This window comes from Mya arenaria, chromosome 7 (genome assembly GCF_026914265.1).
Source record: "Mya arenaria isolate MELC-2E11 chromosome 7, ASM2691426v1".
Lineage (NCBI taxonomy): Eukaryota > Metazoa > Mollusca > Bivalvia > Myida > Myidae > Mya > Mya arenaria.
The window spans coordinates 35,477,023-35,501,292 of record NC_069128.1 but is presented as its reverse complement, the minus strand read 5'-3'; the positions used below and the strand labels follow the sequence as shown (position 1 = coordinate 35,501,292).

General features: G+C 32.8%; 1 protein-coding gene and 1 long non-coding RNA gene across 2 annotated transcripts in view; both read left to right on the top strand.

Annotated features, from left to right (window-relative positions):
* Positions 1–272: 272 nt before the first annotated feature.
* Positions 273–24,270, top strand: part of LOC128240729 (ficolin-1-A-like) — a 30,845-nt gene continuing 6,847 nt past the window's right edge. The window contains exons 1-2 of the mRNA XM_052957532.1: positions 273–378; positions 2,578–2,674. Coding sequence (XP_052813492.1) covers positions 352–378; positions 2,578–2,674 — 124 coding nt within the window. The 5' untranslated portion in view covers positions 273–351. The remainder of the gene's footprint in view (positions 379–2,577; positions 2,675–24,270) is intronic.
* LOC128240730 (uncharacterized) lies at positions 9,412–23,276 on the top strand. The gene is made up of 4 exons (XR_008262280.1): positions 9,412–9,520; positions 15,306–15,380; positions 21,045–21,167; positions 21,573–23,276. It is a non-coding gene; the product is annotated as an uncharacterized LOC128240730 (long non-coding RNA).

Sequence of the window (24,270 nt, the reverse complement as noted above, 5' to 3'; positions counted from 1 at the left end):
TTTAAGAAAACGTAAATTAAAAATGAATGAAGTTAATCACTCATTTTGTACTGTCTTTTTTTATTGCAGCAATGTTTCTTTCAATTGATATATATATATATTTTCATTGTAGTGTTCTTATAAGTGGTATTTTCTGCGATATTAAACGTAATGAATTGATGATCAGCCTTATACAAAGGCAGGTTCCTTTAAATACATAATTCAAGAATGAAACTTTCGTTCTTAATAGCGACGTTATTATACCCACCAGGTCACTGCAGTGATGTGTTAAAACTGGGCCTGTCACGCGGTTCAGGTGTGTACAATATCACGCCCTGGAACACGCACAAGAAAGTGGAGGTTTAATGCGATATGGATACCGAAGGTGGTGGATGGACGGTAAGTATGATTTTGTTTATATTAAATTTACACTAATCTTATAAAGTTCTTATAAAGTTTTGACATTACCTGTGTTGCAAATGAATACCATTTTTTATATAACGATAATAAACAAGAGCCTGGTCAATAGATATTTCGTCAATTGAATGTAAGATACATACAGATGTTTCAAACTAAGACATTTATAAGAGAGATACTTTCATGTATGGGTACGAGTATTAGTGGGATACTTTTTGTGCACTACGTCATCCAATTAACTTAACTTAGCACACGTTTAATATGACGTGTAAGATAACACGGGGAAAGTGATTAATGTGAATATTAGCAAGCCTTCAAGTACAAGGTGTAAGTAAAAATTCTGAACGTCTTTTAAACTCAAAGCTACTTTAAAATGAGCTTCTTCATCTACAGGCTTACGTCGTGTTCCGCAACTTATCTATTATCTTGAATAAAACATGCAAACAATATTTTAAATTATATTTCGCTTAAATTAAAGAAATGCTTTAAAGACCAAACCTCAATTCTTCAACATTTGTTTTAAGAGTCTTCCAATAAATACTACAGTACACTGTTGATATAGGTGTTCGTCTTATATATTGAAATGATGTTGTTTAAGGTATATGTCAAAGAAATAGATTAGAGTGATGCTATTGAAAGTATTTAACCCATTCACAGTCAAATAATCTGTTGTTTAAGGCATTCGACCAATGAGTAAGAAAAGTGTTGTTTGGGGTATTTTTAGTAAGTAACTAATTACTAACGAACCATTGATACTAAAGATTTACGCTCTTTGAGTATTCGTCAAATGAATAATAATGAATAATGTTGTTTAAGGTACATGTTCCATTACTAGTATAGAATAATGCTTTTTACAGTATTCTACTCATACACAGTTAACAATACTGTTGTTTAAGGCATTCGACCATTAAGTGTAAAATATTTATGTTGTTTGAGATAGTTAAACAAAGTTACTAAGGAATTATGTTGTTCAAATTGTTTAGTATAGTCCACGAATACAACGTTTCGCCTTGGATATTGGTTTCCATTACATTGTTAAAAAAGAAAAAAAATGATATAGACTTATGCCGTTTAAGGTATTTGACCCATACATAGTAAATGATGCGGTTATTTACGGAATTCAACACACGAATGCAGTTGATGGAGTTCGACTCAAATAAAATAAATTGCGTTAGTATAAATTTAATATAATCACTCAGAAATGTTTTGCTAAACGACTTAAGCTATGTAAGGCATTCGACCAATGCATAGTAGATACCTCGTAGTTTAGGATATTTGGCACATACATAGTAATGAATAATTTGGTTTATAGATATTCGGTCCATACTTAGTAGGTAAAAATGTTTTTTTAAGTGTACGGAAACTACACCATAACAATAAGTGTAGTTTAATGTATTTGGCCTTTGTACCTTAGAAATTATGCAATGTGTTTGACGTTCATATATGAGGATTAATGATATTTGATATATTATGCACATTTATAAATGTGAATATTGTAACTAAATAATGATTTTCGACATGCATAGGGGAATACAATGTCCTTTGCTATACTAGTTATATTGTATATAGGTAAACAATATTTCAATGAAAACACCTCGATTTTCTTTAAGCCTAATATAGTATTATAGTTTATATTCAATGTCACTTTATTTCCAGGAAAAAATGTCGTGTATGCCGAATATTTTATCGCTGCGTCTTCAAAACAGTTTTACTACCAGTCATGTTAAATGCATTATCCATATAAATAAATGCATATACATATATATACAAACAGTCTGTAAGTGAAGTAATACTTAAAGTGACACTCTTATTCAAAATCAATTCATACACATGTATAACAAACATAAATGTTATCTGATAAACCTTTAACTGCTTTCTAAAGTATGCGTTCATGGAACGTATTAATTACTGATAGCAAGATTATAACCATGTATTTAATAGCAGAAAGTGCAAAAATATTAAATGATTGGTGAATGCTAAAAGATTTACTGTTGTCTACTATAGCTATAAAAGGTAGAAAGGCCGTGTGTTATGCTCATTTCTTTCAAATTAAACTCGGTATCTTTTATGAGAACCATTGTTTTCGACATTTATTCATTGGAATTTTAAAAAATATATTCAATTGTGGTAAATCTTATTTTGGAGTAAGAGTGCATCTTTAACATTGCTCTCCATATGCAGGTCTTTCAAAGACGATGGGACGGTTCTGTTGCCTTCAATAGAAGCTTTGTGGAGTACGAGAGGGGGTTTGGCTCATTGGATGGTGAATTTTGGACGGGTCAGTTCTTACGAATACAAAACCGTCTTTAGTAATAAACAAACAATAAGCTACTGAGTGCGAGTTTTTGTTAGAAATTTACTACACATCTGTATTATCAAACAATGCATCTTTACTCGGTGAATTAGTTTTTATTCATTTAGGATTTCATTATGCCCGTTTAAAAGCATTAAATATGAGGTAATGGTTCTAATTTGTATGCACAACGGTAATTATACTAATTGATGTTGAGTATTAATTTGCGAATTAACTAAAACTGTGAGTTCATATCCTTATCAAACATGTATGCTCTGTTCGAAAAATTGTATATTCTGTGTTCACCTTACTGGCTGGATTTATAGTCTATTCGAGAGTATAGAAAGTAACATGACATCTTAGTTGTTCGTAAAAACGCTGTATGAAACATTGCCGTGAGCGAGTAAAATATATAAATCTCACATACGATTATATTTTTGATAATTTTTGAAAATTGCAATTTCCAGTCAAACAGCATTTTCCACACTATTCTGTCACTGAATTATCATGTATAACTTCTTTGAAATTGAAATATTCCTGGGATAAATTTTTCTCCTAAATTTAATGAAATATGTAGAGATATAGTTTTCACTATTACACGCATACGTTTCTTCTTAATCCAACGACATATGTACATATATTTCACTATAAGCCACACACGTTTCTTTTTAATCCAACGAAATATGTACATATATTTCACTATAAGACACACTTTTCTTCAATATCCAAATAAATATGTACACTACAGTATGACACAGTTTTCACTGTAAGATGCACACGTTTCTGCTACATCTGATGAAATATGTACACGTAGTTTTCATTTTGAGACGCACACGTTTCTTCTATATCTAATGAAATATGTACAAATAGATTTTATTGTAAGAAGCACACGTTTCTTCTGTATCTAATGAAGTATGTACACATAATTTTCATTGTATGACGCAGACGTTTCTTCTAAATCCTATGAATTATGTACACATACTCTTCACTATTGATGGACACGTTTATTATATACCCAATGAACTATTAACACAAAGTTTTCAACAATAGACGCAAACGTTTCGTCTGTATCTTATGATATTTGTACACATAGTTTTCACCGTTAGACACACACGTTTCTTCTGTATCTTATGATATTTGTACACATTGTTTTCACCGTTAGACGCACACGTTTCGTGTATATCTTATGATATTTGTACACATTGTCTTCAATGTTAGACACACACGTTTCGTCTGTATCTTATGATATTTGTACACATAGTTTTCACAGTTAGACGCACACGTTTCGTCTATATCTTATGACATTTGTACACATTGTTTTCACCGTTAGACACACACGTTTTTACTGTATCTTATGATATTTGTATGTGCGTCTTCTTCTGTATCTTATGATATTTGTACACATGGTTTTCACCGTTAGACACACACGTTTCGTCTGTATCTTATGCTATTTGTACACATAGTTTTCACCGTTAGACACTCACGTTTCTTCTGTATCTTATGATATTTGTACACATAGTTTTCACCGTTAGACACACACGTTTCGTCTGTATCTTATGATATTTGTACACATAGTTTTCACCGTTAGACACACACGTTTCTACTGTATCTTATGATATTTGTATGTGCGTCTTCTTCTGTATCTTATGATATTTGTACACATGGTTTTCACCGTTAGACACACACGTTTCGTCTGTATCTTATGATATTTGTACACATGGTTTTCACCGTTAGACACACACGTTTCTTCTGTATCTTATGATATTTGTACACATGGTTTTCACCATTAGACACACATGTTTCGTCTATATCTTAAGATATTTGTACACATAGTTTTCACCGTTAGACACACACGTTTCTTCTCTATCTTATGATATTTGTACACATTGTTTTCACCGTTAGACACACACGTTTCTTCTGTATCTTATGATATTTGTACAAATAGTTTTCATCGTTAGACGCACACGTTTCTTCTGTATCTTATGATATTTGTACACATTGTTTTCACCGTTAGACACACACGTTTCTTCTGTATCTTATGATATTTGTACACATAGTTTTCACCGTTAGACACACACGTTTATTCTGTATCTTATGATATTTATACACATGGTTTTCACCTTTAGACGCACACGTTTCTTTTGTATCTTATGATATTTGTACACATTGTCTTCACCGATAGACACACACGTTTCCTCTGTATCTTATGATATTTGTACACATAGTTTTCACCGATAGACACACAAGTTTCTTCTGTATCTTATGATATTTGTACACATTGTCTTCACCGATAGACACACACGTTTTCTCTGTATCTTATGATATTTGTACACATAGTTTTCACCGTTAGACACACACGTTTCTTCTGTATCTTATGATATTTGTACACATAGTTTTCACCGTTAGACACACAAGTTTCTTCTGTATCTTATGATATTTGTACACATAGTTTTCACCGTTAGACACACACGTTTCTTCTGTATCTTATGATATTTGTACACATAATTTTCACCATTAGAGGCACATGGTTTTTCTGTATCTTATGATATTTGTACACATTGTTTTCACCGTTAGACACACACAATTCATCTGTATCTTATGATATTTGTACACATAGTTTTCACCGTTAGACACACACGTTTCCTCTGTATCTTATGATATTTGTACACATAGTTTTCACCGTTAGACACACACGTTTCTTCTGTATCTTATGATATTTCTACACATAGTTTTCACCATTAGACGCACACGTTTCTTAGGTATCTTATGGTATTTATACACATTGTTTTCACCGTTAGACACACACGTGTTTGTCTATATCTTATGATATTTGTACACATAGTTTTCACAGTTAGACACACACGTTTTGTCTGTATCTTATGATATTTGTACACATTGTTTTCATCGTTAGACACACACGTTTCTTCTGTATCTTATGATATTTGTACACATAGTTTTCACCATTAGACACACACGTTTCGTCTTTATCTGATGATAATGATATTTGTACACATAGTTTTCATCGTTAGACACACACGTTTCTTCTGTATCTTATGATATTTGTACACATAGTTTTCATCGTTAGACACACACGTTTCTTCTGTATCTTATGATATTTGTACACATAGTTTTCACCGTTAGACACACACGTTTCCTCTGTATCTTATGATATTTGTACACATAGTTTTCACCGTTAGACACACACGTTTCCTCTGTATCTTATGATATTTGTACACATAGTTTTTACCGTTAGACACACACGTTTCTTCTGTATCTTATGATATTTGTACACATAGTTTTCACCGTTTTACACACACGTTTCGTCTGTATCTTATGATATTTGTACACATAGTTTTCACCGTTAGACACACACGTTTCTTCTGTATCTGATGATATTTGTACACATAGTTTTCACCGTTAGACACACACGTTTCTTCTGTATCTTATGATATTTGTATACATAGTTTTCACCGTTAGACACACACGTTTCTTCTGTATCTTATGATATTTGTACACATAGTTTTCACCGTTAGACACACACGTTTCTTCTGTATCTTATGATATTTGTACACATAGTTTTCACCGTTAGACACACACGTTTCTTCTGTATCTTATGATATTTGTACACATAGTTTTCACCGTTAGACACACACGTTTCTTCTGTATCTTATGACATTTGTACACATAGTTTTCACCATTAGACGCACATGTTTCGTCTATATCTATTAATTTTAATCGTCAGAGGCGCACGTTTCTTCTGTATCTTATGATATTTGTACACATTGTTTTCACCGTTAGACACACACGTTTCTTCTGTATCTTATGATATTTGTACATATAGTTTTCACTGTTAGACACACACGTTTCTTCTGTATCTTATGACATTTGTACACATAGTTTTCACCATTAGACGCACATGTTTCTTCTATATCTATTAATTTTAATCGTCAGAGGCGCACGTTTCGTCTATAAACAGCATCCGGATTAAGTTTGCAAATCCGGAATTTTTGCAAACTTATTTTTTTTATTTTTCACCCAATGTTTTTTATTTTTGTATTTTTAAAATGTGTTAGGTAATACTAATAAGAGATATTTTTTGTTTCCTGAAATTTAATTTAGAAATATGTTTTTTTGGCATTTAAAGTCAACTTTTCCAATGGGAGTCCCATTGGAAAATGGCCTTCCCATTGGAAAAATGGTTTTTCCAATTGGAAAATCAGCCCAACATTTTTTGTTGGAAAATTCTCCCACATTTTCAAAAAAGGAATTAGTGATTAATAACAATCATTATCATTAATGGTTATAATGTTATCTAGAAAAAGTGCGTTTATAGTACTTTTTATCATTTTTTGTAAAAAAAAATCCCGTCGACCATTTTTTCCAATTGGATATTTCCCACAATTCAATATGGGAAAAGTCAGGAAATTGGAAAACTCCAATTGGAACATTGTCCCATTGGAATCTTCCAATTGGTAACATTGGCAATGGGCTTAATCCAATTGGAGGTTCTGGCAATAAATTTTAATGGGAAAATATTTCAACTTTCCTAAATCTCTTAAAAGAACACCTATTTATTTATTTAGGAATATATTTGAAGTTTTGTTTTATTGTTTACCTGTGTCCTGACATTGTATCCATCCAATTCCAAGCTAATACTTCTGTGCTGATATCTTAGCGATAAGATTTAAGCATCTTTTAATGAATTTGAATGCAATAAATCATATCAAAAATTACCTGAAGTATTCTTACTCAACCAGTGACACAAATTCCATTTTTTAAATATCTTTACACTAGTTTCATCTCCTCAGACGCCATTTTTAATCGATTAAGTTGTGGTTACAAACGACTAAGAACTTATTCATTTTTTCAAAGCTATACTCACTTTTACGCTTGAAAATGTTATTTCGGTTGTCAGTACCTTTACACAGAAAATGTACCATTTTCTTGATTTTTAATGAAGATGTAATTAATTGATGGAAATCCATATGAAATGTTTTACCTAAGATAATAGTTTATTTCATACACACTGTTCTGCAGGGGAGCAGGACCTTTCAACCCCAAGAGGCTTTTTAACCCTTCTAAAAAAGAACACTTTTCAGTTTTCAACCCTTAGACTTTTAAACCCCTATTTCAAAGACTTTTCAACCCCTACCTGTTTGGACTTTTTAACTCCTATAACAAAGACTTTTCAACCCCTAGTTGAATTATTTTAATAACCATATTAAAGACTTTTTAACTCCTAAACCAAAGACTTTCCAACCCCTATTATTTGGTTTTGAGCTGGTCCAAGCTAAACACCATTAAAAATGCTGCAAGGCATTTTAGAATGTTAACATGCATCATGTGCCAATGCCTTCCTCAAACAGTAATACTAGTATATGTTTTAGAAAAAAATATCGAACTGTACAAACATGTAAGGCTGGTGAATTTTGCATTACAAAATAAACGCTATTGGTAATTAATGCCATGTTGTCACTTTACTACATACCCGGTAGTAGTATATAAGCCAGTCATCCTACAAGATAGCAGTGAAGCAAAAATACACATATGATGATTACTTGTAAATCATCTTGTATATGTGGAAAAAATGAACTTGTTATCTAGCTGATTGTAAAAACACTTTGTCATTCTTAAAGGGACTCGTACCTCATTGGCACCAAATAATCATTTTCCAGGTAATGTGTCTGAAATAATTAGTTAACTCTTTGATACTGAAATTGCAGAACAAAATACAATGAAAGTATGAAAATAAAGTCTTGTTTTAATCAGGGGTGAACCTACGCTTTTTACGTCATGGACAAATAAATAGCATAACCACTCAGCAAAAGGGACTCATACATAATTTATGGATATTTTGATAATGCATACCTTGGAAGCAACACCTTTTATTTCGTATTTAAAACAAATTTGCTAAAGAACCACATTTTACAAACTACGAGCTATAACTTATACAATAAACTCATACCTGGTTGAGCATTTTTGATGTAGAAATGAGGCACCCAAAATGCCAACAAGTACATATATGCATGCATAAATATTGAAGCAATGGTTAACATCGTCGCTTAAGTATATCCCTCACGCATCAAAATTAATTTTGCAATTGCACTAGTGGCCAGAAGGAGGGGGGGGGGGGGGGCCCCCCCCCCCCCCCAACCACAACGTACCGATGTCGTCCAAGTTAACTTTTCGTTTCGAGGCAGGGGATACAGGGTAATCCAGAAGAACTGGAAAAAAGGTTGTGAAATTGCGTAAATTTGTTTATTTTTTGTTTAGTGACACTGTTATTCAAAATCAATACATACACATATATAACAAACATCAATTGTGACTGGTAAACCTTTAACTACATACTAAATAATGCATTTATTGAAAATATTTATTACTGATAACAAGATTGTAACCGTGTTTTTAATAGCAGAAAGCGCAAAAAATATTAAATGATTGGTAAATGCTAAAAGATTTATTGTGGTCTACTATAGTCTCATAAGGTAGAAATACCGTGTGTAATGCTCATTTCTTTCAAATTTAACTCGATATCTTTCATAAGAACCATTGTTTTCGACATTTATTCATTCTTTTAGGAATATTGAAACAACATTATTAATTGTGGTAAACCTTATCTGGCAGTACTTAAGAGTGCATCTTTGACTTTATTACTCGAGTGAATGCACCTTCAAACCGGTTTAACACCAACATGTCACAGTAATCAATACCATCTGTGTTAAGATACATGTCGGGAATGTGTTAGACGAATGATTTTGTTTTATGGAGCTTTGAAGAGCGATGAATGGCACTAAAGTGGTGCCAAATGGATATCTCAAACACCCATTGGTAAGTCATTTATTTTTTTCCATTTAATTTTTTGTCTTGATTTTTGAATATATAAACAGTCAATAAGTAGGACATCTCGTAAAGAACGTTCACTTGAAACAGTCCTCTTCTTATCCGCACTTCGACAGGGAGTGGGGCTACTCTGCCTAAATAGCCGTCAACGAGTATTTTAAGAAATATCAAAATAATAAAAAATGGTGTCCCAGTGGTTGCACCAGTCAATTGTAACCATGCCCCCCCCCCCCCCCCCTAGTCCACCTAAATGACCGTCAATGGGTCTTTTGACGATTTTAAGACTATGGCAGTTACAGGGATACACATGAAATGTCAAAATAATAAAAAAAGTATCCCTAATCGCTTATTATTGTAGCTCCCCCCCCCGCCCCCCAGTCTAAAATTATAGACGTGTAATACATTCTTCCAATCCTTACTGGTTGACGGTACATTTCCTAACAGGGCACAAATCCTGAACACCGGCTAAAACACGCGTTTGTTTACCGTGATCGATTATTCGATGATCTAGATCAATACAGAGGCTTGCCTTGGTCACACTTGCGAAGTTTCATCTTGTTTTGTTAAGCATTTTTCTAAAAAATGCCATTTATTTATTATAGCATACTTTTTAATTATAATTGTATGACCATGTATTTTCGCTTTTCAAGTGTTCGGTATTTGTGCCCTCCATAGCGTATTTTGAAGGGTGATTTACTATCCATAAAATTGAACGATTTTCTACATAATATTGACGAGATCGTGAATCTGTACTTTGACAGCTGTTTTCACATGAACCAAAGATGTTTCATACGAAAGTTTAACTTACTACAACATAAACTCTCCAAGATAATTGTAAAAAACATCAGAAAGTGTTCGGATTTGTGACCTTAGCCAGTAACGTCTAAACGGGCTTGTGCAAAAACCAGGGGTGTTTTGAAAAATATTGAAATTGTATTAAGTGAAGTATTTTATGGTTTAAATTGATCATAAAGGTTTATATTCATACTTTACCATGTAAGTGAAAAGTTATTTTGCATTAAAACACATTATTTACCTTTCCAATAAAACAAAAGTTGACTGACACAGACAACAATTATGCCAAGCGGAACAACTCGACCCAATCGTAATAACTCGGCCACCACTGACAAGCTTCTAGATAGACCTCGTAAATACAATCGTAACAACTCAGCCATGGCCGAAATGTTCCAATTGTTTAAAATTTGTGCCCTGAAGCCTTGCAGGTGCCCTTCATGTATATATCGCTATGTTTTGACAGCAAGAAATGAAAAATAAACGTCAAACTCATAATTATTCATAGGATATGACATTTTTATGTATGGAACTGATATAAAATTACATAATCTGGTAATATTTCTTGTTTTATGATATTTTTGAGATGTTAAATGCTTTAACCCAGAATCCCGATCGGAATAACTACCCACTTTTGATACTAAACAATTTGTATGTGAAGGATTTGCCATATCAAAAAAGATACAAAAATCCGTAAACGTACAATTCTTTGGTCTACTAAGATTTAGCTTGTGAATGTCATTTTACAGCGAAATCAACAAGTTAAAAAAATACTCATGACCTGTTCCTTATCAATATGAAATATCTTTAAACTTTTAGGAACATTATGCAAAAAAAAACAACAGTATGTTTTACCTTCGGTATAAGAAAATAACTATTTTCTAATAAAACTACTGTTGAAAAATGTAAGCTAATGAAATGGAAAATAAAAAGATGCTTCCAAACATGCCATATTTTCTTGAGACCATTCAGGGGGATTAATGTTCAAAAGTCTGAAAATTCAGGGGGATTTTGGTAGTATTCAGGGTTTTTTTTTTTAGCAGGTCTAATTTGACAAAATTTCAGAGTATTTTAAGACGCAAGTACAAAAAAACAAATTGCCATAATTTTGAAAGACTCCCGAGGGGATTATGTCCAGAATTTAAGGGGATTTGGGTCACATACCAGAGAATTTTCATCATCGCCATGTAGCATTACGGGCATGACACACGTGCCAATTTACCTTACATCTATATTTTAATGGGACACAGCCATATTGCATAATAAAAGCACGCACTTGCAAAATAGAATACTTCACAGAAAAATATGTTTCAGAGACAATTTAATGGGCTTACCTTCCTCTAAAATTGGATACAAAATCTGCTCATTATGATCATAAATGATGACTTTCAGACTAATAGAGAGAATGGAATGATTTATCAATATTTTTCATTTCAATTCCCAAATAGTCAGATTTGTTTGCTTCTGATAAAAAGCAAATTTATGCATAATTTATTGTTTAAGTTCATAAACATATCATCTTTTGGCATTCATCAAAAAATAAAAAACATCACCACCATAATATTAAAATAAATAAAAGTCATTTCATCCGAATTGTCTACTTTCAGTTTCTCTTCTGGAAGTTCTGTTATTTTCCGATGTTTGAGATGAAGGTCATGTCATGTATGTAAACATATTAGTGGGTCATAACAAAGAACAGCATTGTCTATTAGATATTTTAATCCTTTTCTTTACCAAATAATGTACTGTCACCTTTAAATCATAAATCATTTTGATGACAATGACACATGTTTAAACACTTTAATTTGTTACATCCTCTCTGATTGGATAAAACCTATAGTTTTAACCAATGAAAATCGTCCTTTTATCTGACCTGTCTAATTGACATTTCTTATGCAAATTCTGACAGTTTCAATCAAAACAATGCATGAAATGTGCCCTGCTGACTTATTAAGTGTCACCCAATTGGTGTTGTTAAAACACACCATCAGTTGATAATCCAATTAAGACAAGAAGGGCATTATAACTGCAAACAGGTATATATAATTAAACCCTGTGATAATTTTGCGTAATTTTAAACACACTTTTTTTAATTTCGGGGGATTTTCATCCCCCTCCCCTCCGGGAGACCGGGGGATGGGTCGAAATTGCGGGGGATTTTTCCCCCTCCGGGGGATATGGCATGTATGTCAGCTTCTGGGTTGCTTTGAAGTTGAACTGCTCACATGAACCCACAAAAGATGTGTAGGTATGTGCTTAACAATAAAGGATAAAACATTAAAATGAAGCATTTCAAGTGGAGGTTTTCATTAGGGTAGTGCTACCTTAAACACACACTTTACAATTATTTTTTTCTCTTTTTTAATCTATTTTCTTTAACCAATGGACTATACAAACAGTAGGGTCAGTCCCAGTATACAGGACAATTATTCAATAAAATGTTTATCCTTTTGACATCATAATTGGTAAAAAAATATCAAAATGTAAAGAAAAAATAACAGAGACCGGGTTCAAACTGTGGTCGCCAAAATTGCAGTCCAGTGTCAGGGCTTTTTCTATAGTACCCACGGGTCCGACTATCGGACCCATTCCCAAAGCAAAATATAAGATATTTTTCCCAATCTTCAGAAAAAAATCCCAATCCAAAAAAAAAAAAAAAAAAATTTTTTTTTTTTTTTTAGAAATTCTTTTTACCTGTACTGGTTCATTTTCAACATCCTAATAAATTATGTGATTGTAAGTTTTTTTGGTAATTGAACTGAGAAATCATTGATTTTCATTACATTCAGACATATGAACTATTATATGTCATGATTTATTTCAATAGATATTTACACTCCAAGGATTGATATTTCAGCCATTGTGGGTCTTTTAAAGGGAAAATAAACTAATATTAAATCATTTCCTTATTCACAGGAGACTAGACAGCTTTTTCTTTTCACTGTAAAATTTCCCAATTTCCGCATTTTCACGACGCAAAATTTCCCAAAATGTCTAGGGTCTTTTTCCCAAAATGGGTAGAAAAAGCCCTGAGTGTTGTATCCACTGCTATGAAAGTTTACATTTGTTTATTTGATTTAATATATACCTAGCTTGGTAACATTAAGTGATAACATCGACTAGCCAATCACACATAAAAATTAATTATACTAGGTATACCCACCTAGTAATCTTTTTTAATCGAAAAAAAATGTGAAAAATCAATTAATTGTAAACTATGTGGTACTTCAGTTAGTTAGTTTCAATGCATTGTACACATTGATACCAAATTCATGTCAGTTTTCGACAATTTTCTCTTCTTTCGCTATTTCATCATACGGTGTATAGCCCCTGAATAAAGTTTCACTCTGTTTCATTGAGTATATTTCTTAAAAATCCTTTCTTTGTTCTAATCTGCTAAAAGGTCAAAAAGGTCACAGTCATGTGAGCATCTTTGAGGCCTCTCAGTTATTATAACCAATGCACCAGTCAATTGTAACGGTTACTAGCCACGCACACCCCCCGGTCTGGGGGTATACTGGGAATAGTCGGGAAATGGGCCGTGTTTTTACTTTCTATGTGGCCACGCAGGGCCGGGTGACCGCAGTGGTTTTGTCTTTGAGCCAAATTTAGCTGAGATTGGGCCTTATATAGAGTCTCTGGTGTGCAGGGGCATTTGGCCGGGGTTTTACCATCAGTTCGTTCCCGCAGGGGAGGGGATTAGACACAGGGTTGGCTGGACCGAAAGTCAAAGTCCCCGCTATTCCCTGGACCTGGGGGCGCCAGGGTTACAATTGACTGGTGCACAACATATAAGATATTTATAAAATAAATAAAAGTACAGTTAATCAATAAATTTTAATGTGGTAAATTAACAAAGAATTAGATAGATGCTTTATGCAAAATCTCACAAAGATGTAAAAAAATACAAAGGAGTTCAGGTTTGCTAGTTTGTAAAAATATTTCATGGAATCATGGTAAATTGTTATATTATATGTCCAATGACAGCCCATATATTTTCTAACTACTTGAACCTTTCTTGTTATAATTCTTATTATGCCCCCTTTTGAAAAAAGTGGGGTATATTGTTTTGCACATGTCGGTCGGTCGGTCGGTCGGTCGGTCGGTCGGTCGGTCGGTCTGTCTGTCGGTCGGTCGGAATACCAAATGGTTTCCGATCAATAACTTGAGAACGCTTTGACCGAGGGACCTCATACTTGGTATGTGTATTGGTCATCACCAGCAGATGAACCCTATTGATTTTGAGGTCAGTGGGTCAAAGGTCAAGGTCAGTGTGACCTTTACATGAAAAACGGTTTCCGATCAATAACTTGAGAACGCTTTGACCCAGGAACCTCATACTTGGTAGGTGTATTGGTCATGACCAGCAGATGAACCCTATTGATTTTGAGGTCAGTGGGTCAAAGGTCAAGGTCAGTGTGACCTTAACATGAAAACGGTTTCCGATCAATAACTTGAGAACGCTTTGACCCAGGGACCTCATACTAGGTAGGCTTATTGGTCATGACCAGCAGATGAACCCTATTGATTTTGAGGTCAGTGGGTCAAAGGTCAAGGTCAGTGTGACCTTTACATGAAAAACGGTTTCCGATCAATAACTTGAGAACGCTTTGACCCAGGAACCTCATACTTGGTAGGTGTATTGGTCATGACCAGCAGATGAACCCTATTGATTTTGAGGTCAGTGGGTCAAAGGTCAAGGTCAGTGTGACCTTAACATGAAAAACGGTTTCCGATCAATAACTTGAGAACGCTTTGACCCAGAGACCTCATACTAGGTAGGCTTATTGGTCATGACCAGCAGATGAACCCTATTGATTTTGAGGTCAGTGGGTCAAAGGTCAAGGTCAGTGTGACTGTAAGCTGAAAAAAGGTTTTCTGATTGTCCATATTTTATTTAAGTGTCCAAATCCTACTAACAATTTGGCTCCCAAGGGGGCATAAATGTTTCACTAACATCTCTTGTTATTTTTTGTTTTAGTTGATGTGTGATGCTGATAATACCGAGACAGCTAGAGTGACAGAGTTTGATGAATAAACTTAAATTAAAAAAACAGTGAGTACAATAATCTATTTTAACATGTCTTGTGTGTAAAGTGTGATTCCGAAGCAGTAAATATATATATATATGTATCTTTAAGTTTTGAATCACAAATTTAGATCAAAGATCTATTATCACACAAAACTTAAAGGATATATATGAAAAGTCATGTGAATTGTGCAAGTCATATAATATAAAATTTATTTTGATCAAGTCAAGCCATGCCATGTAAAAAAAAACTGACATCATATCAAAGATTGTATGAATCATTCTCAGAGCTATTGAAAATATTTAATTGGTTGTAAGCGGACCATGCACGGTAATTTTGAGTAACCCCACCAGCCAATACAATATGGCTAAAAAGGCTTTGATAATATTTTTTATCTAATGTTTATCTTTCCTAAAATATTTATATTTATAAATCTATTTACCAGTATAAATCTGTATTTATTTATTTATTAATGCATTTATTTGCTCACTAATATATACAATACACTTATCGTTGTATATTGTCTAGCTAATACATGTATACAAATATGCATAATATGCATAATTATGGGGGGGGGGGTCATAATTACCTATGGTGTACTGTCTTGTTCTTACGAAGATATGATTTTGACTAAAATCCTTACTGAAAAGGCAGTGCAGACTGGCCTGTTTAAATAATTAATTAAATCTTAATGGGTTTAAATGTATTTTATTTTATTTTTAAAGATATTTTAGAGTTTAAAAGGAAGAGAGTCTGTTTTAAAGACTAAATAATTATATAGTCAGGATAAAAAATAATTATTTTTCAAAATCAAGTTCAAATAATTTTCCATTATTTGGCAAATGGAAAAAAGCTAAATATATATTAAGAATGTTTTACTCGATAGAAAGTAGGCCCAGTATCTTTTGCATTGCAACACTAAGAAAGTAAATATTTATTTTTTGTCTTTTACCAATTCCATCAAAGTCTGTGAGTGGCTCATGATGCTTAGGCCTGCCAATTTAATGGTTTTCGAAATCATAAATTGAGACAACTTATAACTTTTGTATAAAATCTTCAAAGCTTTCAATAACTTAACATGTCATCCACCTTATTGTCTCAATTTAAAAATAGTTTTCACTCAACAACTTACTTATTAATCAGGATAATAATTTGATAATGACTATCACTATCATTCTGTAAGATAATGTACTGGTACATAAATTTAATCCCCAATATATCAGATGAGTGTGATAGTATATATGGGTCTTTCTGAGCTATTGGGTAATATTTTTTTGACAACACCTGAATAAATAGAATTGAGTATATCCTGTAATGCATGGGTTCTAGTTATGGCAGATTTATTCACCATTTATAAATGGTACGTTAGAAGATAGTTCAGAATGCATAATATATACAAATTAAGTTTTTTTATGAGCTACATTGAAAGTTACGGACGTTACTCAACATGCTTTGACATTGGTTTGACATAAAAATAAAGTGCTAAATTGGAGATGAATGTTAATTTACAACAAGTTAGATGCACAGTGTACATGCCCATAGTGATCATTTCTCAAACATTGTAATGTAAAAAAGAATAAAACATTAAATTGTAAGTGTTACGGACGTTACCCATATGCTCTTAATAGTTGTAGCCTGGAATTATACGTAGGAAACAATAGAGTCATTGGACTGTTACACGAATTTCAATAGCTCGAAATTCGCCTTTTATTTGTACCAGCATGGGAAAACCCTGTTATGTTAATACATATAGCCCGGAAGTAACAAATAAAAGGTGAATTTCGAGCTATTGAAATTCATGTAACAGTCCAATGACTCTATTGTTTCCGAAGTAATGTGTGTATATTACAACGGTTTAATTTTGTTTGTACCGGAGGATTAGGTCGGAAAAACTAGAATAGCTATAATTCCGGGCTACAACTATTCCGGGCTATATGTATTAATATATATATATATATATATATATATATATATATATATATATATATATATATATATATATATATATATATATATATATATATATATATATATATATAAATGCACGAAATCAATGTGGGATTTTCATTAAGTTTTGGTTAAACCATCTTTGTAACAAATTACAGTTACTTCCAAATTACATCTTATTCTACATAATACAAACTGGAGGACAGTTCTTTTTATTTGGTAATGTTAAGAGACTTGAAGACAAAAAAAAATGTTTAAATTCAGAAAACCTTACACAAAGTAGAAACCTTCTATTAATGTCATTATCTTGAAAAAATGAACATGCCTTTTAGCAATTGTATCAATCTGTGAAAATCTACATTTTGCCTTCGACATGTTATACAATTTAAGGATATTTACATGGAAATTAAGTTCAATTCTAAATTGACAGTCATGTATTTCTTCCAAAATTTTCATAGTATAAGGAACATGAATTTTTTATGAATTTAAGTGCATAACTGCAGATAATGATCATTATCTTAAATCAATTACAAGCCAATTCATAGTCATGCATATAGCCGCCTTTTCAAAATATGATAGTGATTGTCTCAAATGACCAGTCTTTCTCTGTGGGGGGTGGGGGCTGTCAGTCATAAGGAAACCTTTAAAAGGCATATTCATTCAGCCAATCAGATGTCAGGTTCAGTGAAAGGGGCGATGCCAGGTCAAGTAAAAGGGGTGGAGCTAAAATAAATACTGACATTCAATGAAGATAGATCCCCCTTTGGCCTCACAAATATGTTTCAGTCACACTAGGGGGTGTGACAGGGTCAAGCCATAATGGAGCCATAGGCAAGCAGACTTTTATTAACCCAACAACAACAACAACAGGTGTAATTCTTACCAACTGAGGAAAAAACTTTAGAGGTTTTATTATTGCTCATTTTTTTATACAAATTAAATATCTAACAATGACAAATATAAAATATGATCATTCAAGCATAATATTGACACCAAACATGACACATCTTGCAAATGGTCTTGAATAAAATTCCTACACTTTTTATAATGATAATACATGGGACCAATATCAAAACCATTATCCTGTTAAATAGGACAATGGATTTGATATTGGTAATTCGCAGACAATACAATGTAATTAAGTAAAAAAATACACAGTATGCACATGCACACTGGCTTCAAACAAAAATTGTTGCTTAGGCCAAAAAAAAGTATTCATAGTTTCCAGTTAAATATCAAAAAAGGTAGGCATACGGTAACTGTTGTTTTTTTTAGGACCATGTTTCTTTGGCAAACTGACCTATATCAGGGAATTATTAAGGTCTTTACTAAAAAAGCACATATTGATCAAAACACCAAAAACAAAAAAGGATCAGAAGGATAAAAATAGGGTCAGTTGGGCGGAAACAAAGATTTTTGAATCCTTATTTTGTCAATGATGTCATGTCAGTGATCAAAATGATAACACAATTTAAGCCCTGCATTTTGGAATGTGGGGCTAAATTCTTGGTTGTGTTATAGTAGGGCCAAAAATAAAATGATTTGGTTAGGGTTACATCCTTTTTAAAAACAGAAAGAGTAAAAAGTATAAAGGATTACATTTTTAAAATACATAATATATATGCGTTTTCACTTTAAAATACATGCATTGTTACAGTCTTGTTTTCAGTAAGTAACTTTTCTTTAAATGCATTCTTTGGAAAGTAATTTAAGGTTTATTATTCAAAATATATGTTAGTCAGCTTGTGTATGTATTGATTTCCAACTTTTTTATTTTTTGTTTAAACTTTATGTATTAGAATTTCTTTGTGTAAATACCTGCTTATGTGATAAAAGACTGCTGACTAAAGATTAGATTTCAGATTTTGATATTTCCATTCCAAATTTAATGTTTTACAGCTTAAACTGCTACTAACAGTTTAAGAAAAATGCATAAAACATCAATTTTGGATGGAAGTATGAAAAGCTGCAATCTGATATTTTGTCAGCAGTCTTTTATCGCTGGTTTGCAGATATTTACGCAAAAATTCGCTTGTTCGAAGACAATTTTTTTTTAAAAAGTTGTCAAAACGTTCAATCTGTGAGGTTGCAGCTTTAATATAAGACTAATGTAAATATTAAAAACAAATGAGGCCCCTTTAATATTAACATGTCAATATCAAAAAGAAGATGAAAACTATGAGAAAGTGTTTTTATAATTAAAAATAAATTGCTTAAAGCAAATATCTGAAATTAATAATTGTCATGCAAAGCAGCCTGTAATGAATATGAATATTAGATTTTGGCCTTGAACACCTTTTTAAGAAGAGTGTTTTGAAGTAAGGATTATCATAATGCTGAACTTAATATTGTACTGTAGCTTTGTAGCAAATCCTTATGATTAAAGTCACTGTGTCTTCCTTATGCTGTGATAAAGATCTCCATAGTAACATTTCTAAACCTAATAAATTAAGTGAAAAAGGGTGTTTATTGGGGGTAATAAAACACATCTTGATAATGGCCAATTAGTTTTAATCTTTCAAGTGTTGTTAGGATGGGAGGGGGGTCTTAACTGTTTGAACTGCCAATATTTTCCTGGTTATTTTGTCCACCATGTCAAAATGATCTGGGTTGTTTTGTCAACCCTGTCTAAATGGGTTGGACGTGTTTTGTCCCCTTAGTCAAAAATGACATGGGATGTTTTGTCCTACATTTTTATAAAGGAGTTCAGAATAAATAACACATTAGTTTTCGTGCTTATGTAAAATAAATGCAAATGACTTTCATTATAAGTTTAAAAAATACTCTTAACGCTGCATTCTCACAGATTTACCATTTTTACAACTTTTTTATTTTTGTCTTGGAAAGAGCAAATTTTTGCGTAAATATCTGCAACCCATTGATGTAAGATTGTTGATAAAAAAACAGATCTTAGTTTTCATATTTTCGAAAATGTTAGAGCTTAAAACCTTACTAACGGTTTAAGAAAAATGCATAAAACATCAATTTATGAACTTAAATATAAAAATCCGCAATCTAATTTTTTGTCAGCAGTCTTATTAACTGGTTTCCATGGATTGTAGCAAAAATTGGCTTGTTCCAAGACAAAAATTAAAAAGTTGTCGAAATGTTTAATCTGTGATAGTGCAGCTTTAATTATGGTAGCTTTTCAGTCATTTGCCTATATATGTCTATTTGATTCAGTAAATACTTCATAATATTAAAGCTAGGCTTATTAGGATATGCTTATTTTTCATTGGGTTCTATTTTTAGCACATAACAGCTTCATTACAAGAATATATTAATTATTATTAAAGCTGCATGCACTCTCACAAATTTACCGTTTTTACAACTTTTTTATTTTTTTTGTCTTGGAAAGAGCAAATTTTTGGGTTTAATAGTATCTGTAAACCAATGATAAAAGACTGCTGACATAGATCATATCGCAGATTTGCATATTTTCGTTTGAAAGCCAATGTTTTGTGGGTTAAACTATTACTAACAGTTAAAGAAAAATGCATGATCTAATTTTTTGTCAGCAGTTTTATATCACTGGTTTTCATGGATTCTTGAAAAAAAAAATACTTCCCTGTTGGCCAATTGAGAACAAAATCAAGAGGTTTTGGGTTTTGCTGTTTATATGTTCTGGAATTTTTCAAAAGCATTTATTTATAGGACTTATGAATTTTATGTACAGCATTCTGTATATTGTCAAGTGTCCTTTTTTTAAATTATATACAACATGTATAAATTTAATGTTTCAGGAAATAACCACCATCTCTCTCAGAGGTCATCTTTCTCATTATTGTGGGGAAACCTCAAAGGGCATCAGGAAAACCTTCATCAACCTCTTTGTGCCCAGTGGCTTGTGCAACAGTGTTTCAGAAGTATAAATACCTTTTTAATTTGTGTATATCATTTGTATAATGACTTGTTTTTATATATTAAATATATATATATGATTTATTATATATATATAGATGGTTAATCTTATGACTTCCTGATAGTATTTAAGTTGTGAAATATTAAATAATCTAATCATAAAAAATGCTTGGAAATGACAATAAAAAAAGATATTTGTCGAATAGGAAGTTTCACCTGTCCTGTTTATATTACAAATCATTTTAAATCAGACAGAAAATTCAATATACTTGTTGTATCTCACTGTTTATTTGTCTTCACATTTTGTATTGTCACATCAAGCCTGTTTGAACATCCTAGAGAAGATAAGTGTATAGAAGTGGATATGATATAATAAATATGCATATAAATGTGCTTGGGATTATTTTCAGATTATCATTAAAATGGGGATAATGGATGACTGGCCACACATATGGGGCTATGGACAAGCTTCAGAGCAGGCTGCCAGGTGGTGGTGTTAGTAGTTTATACTCCGGGTCCCGGCGTGAGCACATTGAAGGGTCCCAGAGTGACAGTTCAACCACCGCACACCTATCCTGGGCATAACCAGTACTAGGTGCCTTCACCTCTGCAAGGAACTGACAGCTTCTGTACATGCCAGGTGCAGTGGTACAGTGCGAATGGTCGTAGAAAGGATTTCATAACCAATCACAACAGAGGTGACCTGGTCCGCCCGGGAATCGAACCCGGGATGTCCAATTCAGAGTCCAACGCTCTACCGATTGAGCTGACCGGGCGGACATATTAGCTACATTAGATGACAAGCCATCTATGCTGGACATTCTTCACAATAAAATGTGATGTCACAGGAGCTGTCTATCTCAACAGCTCACACTGTCCGTATTTGACTAAAGGAATGAATGAAGTCACTGCAGAAGTTAGATTGAGGAATGTCCATGTCACTACCCATCATTTGGAAGGAGTTGGATAAAAAAAGTGTGGCCTATGTATTGAAACAGGTCCGATTTCCAGTTACGGAAGTCTTGATTTGTCTGATTACATTTTTGACCAACATGATAGTCTAAAAGAACACTTACTGGTAACTGGTAAAATCATGGCCCAGTTGTTCCAAGAGGCAGGCGAGTGGGAAGTTACTAGACTCCATTTCTTTATGGGTTGATCTGAGGTTCCAGTTCAGTTAAAGTACTGATAGAACACCAAGTGTTTGCCATAATACAGCAACATTTGATTTGTAACTATGTATTTGTTTGAATTGTTGAAACAGTACTGTTTACTAAATAATGTGTATGTATATGAAGAATAATATTATAAATAATTTGTAAGAACCTGATATTAAGTAAAATGTCGATAAGTCTAAATATGTATCTGCGAATCATTTTTGTATATCTGTAAAGATTACATTGCCTATATTCCTCAATTTATATTTTTCTTTTAGCCAGTCAATAACTTTTCTTAAGTTCTATCTTCAAAATTGTCGGGATAGGGATTATAGCCCTTAATTAACCCAAATATGTAACATTCAATGCAAAATTTCTAATTGGCTGCATTTAGGCAGTTCAGATGCAGGAACAACCATCACTTGGGTCCTTAATAATAGCTTTCCATCTGACATTGAAGATCCAATAAAAGGAATTTGTCATGTGACTGTTTATTAACTCTCAATTTATTGAAAGTGAAATTACTTACATGATTTGTAAGAACTAAATTATAATGATATCAAATGATTGTTTAAATTAAATAAAATAGATGATTACATACATGAACTATTTTTATTTCTTGTTTGTCAATATGAAGAGTAATGCAATGGCTTTTGAATTTCATAAAAAAGGATGGAAAAATGTATGTTTATTGTTTAAGCAATTAATTAAGTAATAAAAGTTTTTTTTTTTCTTTTTTTCAAATTATGCTATCTTATAATACAGATCGTTATTTGTTTAATTTTGGTACAAATGAAGTATATAAGGTATGTCTAATGTTACAAATAGCAAAAATTCAAATGCAAATCATGGTGACTTGACTAAATGTGAATGCTAATTGAATCAAAATAGTTAATAAATAATAATGTTCATTTGAAACAATTGAGAGTATAAGTTTGGTTTGTGTATGCCATATATTCCCGGGGGGGGGGAATGAAAAAAATGAAAAGTATATTACTATGCGCAGTGCTATAATAATTAATAAGTAAATGTTTTAAGCTCACTTGTCACATAGTGACAAGGTGAGCTTTTGTGATCACAATTTGTCCGGCGTCCGTCTGTCGTCCGTCCGTCCGTAAACTTTTACTTTAAACGACATCTCCTCATAAACCGCTTAGCCAATTTCTTCCAAACTTTACAGGAATGTTCCTTGGGTGGTCCCCTTTGAAAATTGTTCAAAGAATTGAATTCCATGCAGAACTCTGGTTGCCATGGCAACGGAAAGGAAAAACTTTTACAAATCTTATTTTTCAAAACCACAAGGCCTAGAGCCTTAATATTTGGTATATAGCATCATCTAGTGGTCCTCTACCAAAATTGTTAAAACTATCCCCCTGGGGTCAAAAATGGCCCTGCCCCGGGGGTCACTTGTTTTACATAGACTTATATAGGGAAAATCTTCTTCTCAAAAACCACAAGGCCTAGAACCTTGAAAATTGGTATGTGTCATCATGTAGTGGTCCTCTACAAAATTTGTTCATATTATTCTCCTGGGGTCAAAAATGGCCCCGCCCCAGGGGTCACTAGTTTCATTACATAGTGTTATATAGTAAATCTTTAAAAATCTTCTCCGAAACTGTAAGGCCCAGGGCTTAGATATTTGGTATACAGCATCATCTAGTGGACCTCTACCAGATTTATTCAAATTATTGCCACAGGGTCAAAATTGACCCCGCCTAGGGGGTCCTTGTTTTTACGTAGTGTTATATAGTAAATCTTTAAAAATATTCTTCTCCAGAACCGTAAGGCCAGGAGATTAGATATTTGGTATACAACATCATCTTGTGGACCTCTATCAAAGTTGTTCAAATTATTGCCACAGGGTCAAAATTGGCCCCGCCCTGAAAGTTATTTGTTTTTATATAGTCTTATATAATAAAACTTTAAAAATCCTCTTCTCCAAAATATAAGA